At 38.4% G+C, this 7,448-nt stretch overlaps 1 protein-coding gene across 1 annotated transcript; it reads right to left on the reverse strand.

The window, feature by feature from the left end:
* Nucleotides 1–6,204: 6,204 nt before the first annotated feature.
* LOC102870834 (olfactory receptor 1019-like) lies at nucleotides 6,205–7,137 on the reverse strand. Its single transcript, XM_006892274.1, has one exon. The coding sequence runs from the start codon at nucleotides 7,135–7,137 to the stop codon at nucleotides 6,205–6,207; it is 933 nt and encodes a 310-aa protein (XP_006892336.1).
* Nucleotides 7,138–7,448: the final 311 nt, after the last annotated feature.

Consider the following 7,448-nt stretch of genomic DNA (forward strand, 5'->3'; position numbering starts at 1 on the left):
CTTGGGGTTGGGGAGAGACTGAGTAAGATGGGTTCAATAATGTATACTGCACTGAAACAGAGGAGGGAGAGAACTGTTTAAAAGAGAGATATAACTGGGTATTTCTGTCATCACAGGAGACTAGAGCGAGGGCTACATGGTGGAGGGGACCTGGAGGAGGGTTTGTAAAACAATGAAAGAATCTTTTCTTTTACTTTTCCATAATTTTTGGACTCATGTACTTATAACTTGTTAGTCAAATTTGTGTCTTCTAGGTTGCAACACCCCCATGATGCATCTTCAAGGATATGCACATGTACAGCCAAGCACAATCAATAAGAGTGCATCTAAATTCCAAAATCAATCTCCATAATAGTCTATGTGTTTCCTACTGCCAAAGGGGCCCTTTAGAGTAGTGAGAGAAGATCTTCACCCTGAAACCCACAGCGTCCCTTTTCAGCAGGAAGTAGCTAAGGGAATACACCATCCCCTTTTCCTTATGACTCAGGGTGAAGTCTCTCTCAGGGAGGAGTGATAGGGAATGGCAAAGGACACACTGACAAAGAAGATTAATCAGAACTGGCTTTGACAAGCACTGTAGCATTTGGACAAGAACAAACTGGGAGGAGGGTAGAGAGAATAGTGCAACAATGAATGAGTGGAAGCCCAAAATCTCTGTAAATGTTTATGAAAATTAATAAAATATAATTTTAGAAAAAAAAAAAAAAAAAAAAAAAAAAAAAAAACAACCAAGTAGAAGGATGATTAAAAATTGGTTTATTTCATTGCATAATATTGACTGTATATCATTGCTTCATGTTGACTGTATAGTTATGAACAGTTGTTACTTAAGGACAAAGAGAAAGAACTAACATTTATTAAGAAGTTTTATGCAATAGGTACTTTGCAGAAGTTATAGACGGTCCTTTTAAAAAAATTAAAAGCTCAAGCTCAAGCTCACCATCTCATAGTTGACCCTTGAGTGAGTTTTCTGAGACTACATGAGATATTCTGCATGAGAGCAGAATATCTATCTTTCTCACTTGGAACCACTAGTGGTTTTGAACTTCCAGAGAAGTAAAGTCTTTGGGTTAGCAGCACAGGCCCCTTCAGACTACACTACCAGAGCTCCCTAAGATGATTATGATATATTTAATAAAAATGTCTTATATTTGTAATAGTTTGTGATATTTCTATTTTAGAATTGTACTGTTCTCCTTAAGTAATATCTCTATAACTTTAGGAATAATCCGTCCAAATAGACAGAGTAAGACTTTGCAAGAGGAAAAAGTAGACATTATTTTATAGATAAAGAAACATTTTGTAGATAAAGAAACTGAATAATCAAATAGTTTTTAAATCTGAGCTCATAAAACTAGCAGATCAGAATCTAGATAAAAACTCATTATGATACAGTCCAAAGCTTGAATGCTTTCCATTAATCACTGTGGGAAGACATTTTGAGCAGCTATTGTTGCTGCTGTTATGTGCTACAGAGTCAAAATTACTCGCAGTTCACCCTCCAGTAGATTTTTAATAGATCATTAGAGAAGAGGAGACTGTATATCTTTCTCCTGATGAGCAGGTGCTAGATTTGAACCACTGGGTTGGCAGTTCAAAGTCTTATGAACTGGGTCATCAGAGCTCCCTAGAGTTTATCATTTAATCTTGTTATTGATTGCTGTCAAGTCAAACACCATCATAGCAACTCTATGAACAAAAACATCTAATGCCTTTCCATAACTATAAAAATTTCTCCAAGTTCATAGAGTTTCCAGAGGCATGTGCTTTAGGAAGTGGATGCCACTCCTGCTTCCAAACCTATTTTAAAACTGGGAGCACCACTAAACACAGTCCACATTTGGAAACCATTGGGGTATTTGATACCACAATGGTACAAGGTTCAGCATCAACTTATCAAGTTTATGAATGTATATTTAGTGATGGTTTTTATCTTTAATATGAGGAAATATTTATCATCCATGGCTTTTGTAAGACCTTAATGAGATTTAAAGTGCTTTGATACATAGCAGTCAAAAGCAAAATGTAGTCCTCTAGAAACAAGGTCATTGGTTAGAAATATATAGTTTGGATTCAAAGATGGAACTTCTTTGCTCTAAGACAAATGGACTTTTCCCCTGATAATAACATATACTTGGTTTGTAATTATTGGTGAGGGAAATTCCATTTCATATTTTTTGTATAGCATACATGATTTATGTACTGATTTTGGAGAGAGAGAAAAAAAGACAAAACTCAAGGCTTTCTTTTTGCACTGATTCTGGATGACACTCTCTATCTCCCCATTAGTCATAGTCTACTCTTTATGCATACTATGAGACTGAAGGCTTTTGAAATTCATCATATGATTGGGAATTTTATTTTGAAAGAGGCCAGTTACAAAGCTTGACAAACTCTGGTTCTTTTATACCCAAGACTCTGATAACTTTCATGATGATTGGGGATATCTACATTTTTTTTTTAAATTTCTTTATTTTTCATTTCAATGAACATCTACAGAGATTTTGGAATTCCATTCATTCATTGTTGCACCCCTCTCCCCGCCCCTCCATCCCACCCCACCCCCATTTGCTCCTCTTCTTCAAATGCAAAAGAAAAACTCCCTCATTGGTACACAATCCCCCACACACATCCCCCAACCCCCAGATATAATCCACTCTGCAACCCTCATTCCATACTCTTACGATAAACATAATGCCCTAAAATATTCTCTCCCCCAAAGACTTCAATACCGTAAACATATTTCATCCAGTTTTTCTCAGTCTTACCCCCATCCCGATGCCAACCCCATTCTACAACAGTGACACCACACAGCATTTGTCCCTCTGTGACTGAAATACCCCACTCAGCATAATGTCCTCCAGGGTCACCCATTTTGAATAATATTGCGTGAGTTCCTTGTTTTTCAATGCAGCATAATATTCCATTGTGCGAATAGAAACTCGTGTGTTCCCTGATATGGACTTTAATGCACTGGAAGAAGAATAATGGAAAGAGTATTAATAGTAGGTATTTGAAAAATGCCACTCATTCATTGTTTTCAAGTGGGAACTGACTCATAGGTGACCTTCCAGCAGGCTTCCCAGGCTGTAAATCACATAGGAGGAGATAGTCTATCTTTCCCCAGAAGACTTGATGATGGATTCAAGCCTCAAGATAGCTTTGGCCTTTGACTTATCAGCACAACGCTCTATATTGACTAGGTCACCAGAGAAAATGATAGGATAATGCAGTCATAATATTTCTGAGAAATATTGACTGTTCTTTAGATCTCACTAATACCTGGTATTATTCTCATTTGTTTTAAAATTGAAGATGTATACGCTTAAGAATGTGCAAAGAAGAGTCATATTTTCTTCTCTTGTCAGTCACTGATATACCAGTGAAATGAGACTTTATCTTTGATAAGGATATGGGGATGAGAATGGGAAGCATGGAGAATCTTGGAACTCAAGAAAAACCCTGGAATTTAAAAGAGATACTAAAAAGAATGAGGACACAGGGGATTTTCATATAGAAGCAGGATGACTAATACTATAGACATTACAATCTTGCTAAAATAAACCAAATGATTGCACCAAACTGTATCTCTCTGAGAGTCAAAGAGACCTAAAAGCTCCATGAAGACTGGAAGAATGCAAATCTATGAAAATTTCAAAACTCTACTAAGTAGAGAAAACCATAGGAGTCCAGTGTTAATTAGATGAAAGCAATCATTTGACAAGGTAGACAAACTGTAGACAGGGATGAAGGTCTTTTCAAAGCTCACATACTAGGTTACAGCAAGGCCTGAATTTCTAGCTCTCTGTAGTTCATAATTCAGGAGAAATTAAAGTAACTAAAAACACAAAGTGAAGGGTCAGTTAAAATAGAGAAAGATTCTCAGTGAGACAGATTGACCCAGTGGCTACAACATGACCAAGCACAGCAGACACTGTGGATGGCACAGGACGGGAGAGAGCCAGAATTGCTGCGATCAGAGCTAACTAATGGCAGTGTAACGGCATTAATATAAAAGGCCAAAGAAACTGATTGACAAAATGTGTACCTTTTATTTACATCCTCTAAGATTTGGCACATACCTCTCATTCAATTTTTGCTGACTATTTGTGAATGGATAGACCCTGAATTGAGTTAATTCATTTAACACATGAGAATCATGTTCCATTTATACAACTAAATTTTATTTTACTTTTCCTAGTAGAGAATTTTTAATGTTTGGAAATTGCATTCCTCATCATTCTGGGGGAGGGGATCTATCCAGGGTGATTGATTAGTGATTCCTACTATCAAATGCTATTGCCACAGCCAATCACTATGTGAACAATTTTTAAGTAAAAACAAAGAAAGAAAAAAGAAAAACCTCCTAAAACCCACCAAAATAAGAAATAAAACTGTTATGTCTTGCTTGGCATGCCTTTTAAAATATTATCTTTTTATTATTATATTTTATTTTAATGAACATTTACAGAGATTTGGGGTTTTCATTCATTCATTGTTGCACTAGTTTCTCTACCCTCCTCCCCAGTTCGTTCTTCTTTTTTTCCCCCTTTGAAAGTCTGTTTTAATTGTCCAATTGCCACAGTGCTTGTCAAAGCCAGTTCTGATTAATCTCCTTTGTCAGTGTGTCCTTTGCCATTCCCTATCACTCCTCCCTGAGAGAGACTTCACCATGATTCATAAGGAAAAGGGGACAGCGTATTCTCTTAGCTACTTCCTGCTGGAAAGGGACGCTGTAGGTTTCAGGGTGAAGATCTTCTCTCACTACTCTAAAGGGCCCCTTTGGCAGTAGGAAACACATAGACTATTATGGAGATTGATTTTGGAATTTAGATGCACTCTTCTTGATTGTGCTTAGCCGTGCATGTTCATATCCTTGAAGATGTAACATGGAAGTGTTGCAGCCTAGAAGACACAAATTTAACTAACTTGTTAGTTAAAATATTAATTTATAATTATGTCAAACTGCAGAGTTAAAAGTTGCAAGAATCTGTTGAGAATTTAAGATTCACTCATGATTAAGTTAATTGAGTAGTATATTTTTTAGGTCCATACGTTTTCAAGCTATATGTGGAACAGATCATGTGGGAGGATGGACTTTATGAGGAGGAATGTGACATCAGGATTGGAGGAAGACCCAGCAACAGCCTACATTATGCAGATGACACAACCTTGCTTGCTGAAACTCAAGAGGCCATGAGACATTTGCTGTAGAAGGTCAAGGACTGTAGTCTTCAATATGAGTTGAAACTCAACATCAAGGAAACAAAGATTCTCACCACTAGGCCAATTTACAGCACTATGATAAACAGAGAAGAGATTGAGATTGCTAACAATTCAGCTTGTTTGGCCCCATAATTAACACTCTCGGTACCAGGAGTCAGGAAATAAAAAGATGAATTGCAATGGGGAAATATGCTGTCAGAGACCTCTCCAGTGCACTAAAGAGTAATGATGCCAGTCTAGAGACTAAGGTGTGCCTGATCCAGGCCATGGTCTTCACAATTACTTACTATACATCAGAGAGCTGGACAATAACTAAGGATGATAGAAGAATTGATGCCTTTGAGTTGTGGTGTTGGAGAAGAGTATGGAACATACCATGGACTGCCAAAAGAACAAACAGGTCTATCTTAGAGATAGTGAAACCAAGTTTCTCCTTGGAGGCTAAGATTTTTTTTTTAATTAATTTTAATGAAAATTTACAGAGACTTAGGATTTCCATTTATTCATTGTTGTACTTTTCTCCCTGCCCACCCCTCTGCCCCTAATTTGCTCTTCTTTTTGAAAAGCAAAAGAAAAATTCTTTCATTGTTACATAATCTCTCCCCCAAGTACACACCACTGTGGAGGTTAGGATTTTGAAGCACTGTCTCACATACTTTGGGCATGTGGCCAGGAGGGACCAGTTTTTGGAGAGGAACATCATGCTCAGAAGAAAAGAGGGAGAGAACAGGAGAAGAAAACCCCAGATGAGACGGATTGAACAGTAACTCAGGAGATGGGGGTAGGTGTGTTAAGAGTCAGTAAGCCTGGCTTGCGATAGAACAGGTTTCAGAGCTGTTGTACATAGGGTCGCTATGAGACACAGGTGACTGGAAGGCACCTACTAACAACAATATTTTCTTTTTCTATCTTCTGCCACCATTCTTCTACCCCTATAGTTTACTTGTGATAAAAGATTTCCTTTGCTCTTTTTCATCTTTATTGTGGTTTTTTCCCACATAATTTTTTGAAAGCAGCTTTCACATCCTTGTTTCGTAGACTGTAGATTAAAGGATTCAACATAGGGATTATAATTGTATAGAAAACAGAAGCCCACTTGTCCTGGTCCAGGGAGTAGCTAGATGTTGGTCTCAGGTACATAAACATCACAGTACCGTAGAAGAGGGTGACGCCTGTGAGGTGTGACCCGCAGGTGGAGAAAGCTTTAAGACGACCTTCAGCTGAGCGCATTTTGATAATGGCAATGAGGATGAAAAAATAGGAGATGAAGATGATGAGGATGGTGCTGAACTCGATGAAACCACACAGACTAAAGAGCAAGATCTCACTGATGTAGGTGTCTGAGCAAGAGAGTGCCAAGAGTGGTGGGATTTCACAGAAGAAGTGATTTATGATATTGGAGCCACAGTAACTCAAACTGAAGGTGAGGGAAGTGTGGGCTACTAAACTCACCAGACCCGCGAGGTAAGAACCCACCATGAGGGCCCAGCAGACTCGCTTGGACATGAGTGTGCTATAGTGGAGGGGTCGACAAATAGCCACAAAACGGTCATAGGCCATGGCAGCTAGGACATAGCACTCAGCATCTACGAAACCTACAAAGAAAGCGAACTGGGTGGCACAGCTGGAGAAGGAGATAACTTTGCGCTTAGTTAGGAAGTCAGCCAGCATCCTGGGGGCAATGGCTGACGAGTAGCCCAGATCTACAAAGGAGAGATTGCAGAGAAAAATATACATAGGTGTGTGAAGCTGTACGTCTGTTATGATCAAAATAATCATGCCGACATTCCCTACTACGTTAACCATGTAGACGATCAGGAAGACCACGAAGAAGATGACCTGTAGCTGAGGGTCTTGAGTGATGCCCATGAAGATGAACTCAGTCACCACCGAGTAGTTCTTTTCATCCATCTCTTCTGTTTATATGCACTTAGATGGATGCAGTTGATGACTGTAGCGATTTCCCTTTCACTAACAGTATCCAAACTAAAGATGAACAATCCTAAGCAAGATGCACTGTAAAAAACATTTTCTACAGTAGGTGAAAATTTTATTTGGGATGATTCCTAAATTCTTCCCATTAATACAATTGTATGACAAAAAGAACAATTCAAATGACTTTGATGAAGGTGATGGACAATTGGTCCTCTCTAGGAGCGTGGTCAAAATAGAAGATGCTTGCTTCTTGGGCATAAGAAACGGTGATTCCTCAGTGATGCTGA

The sequence above is a fragment of the Elephantulus edwardii genome, unplaced genomic scaffold (genome assembly GCF_000299155.1).
Source record: "Elephantulus edwardii isolate Elephantulus edwardi_28Jun2011 unplaced genomic scaffold, EleEdw1.0 scaffold00113, whole genome shotgun sequence".
In the NCBI taxonomy this organism is placed as follows: domain Eukaryota; kingdom Metazoa; phylum Chordata; class Mammalia; order Macroscelidea; family Macroscelididae; genus Elephantulus; species Elephantulus edwardii.

Excerpts from the sequence above, each read along its gene's own strand:
- LOC102870834 (XM_006892274.1), bottom strand. The coding sequence starts at position 7,137 with ATGGATGAAAAGAACTACTCGGTGGTGACTGAGTTCATCTTCATGGGC.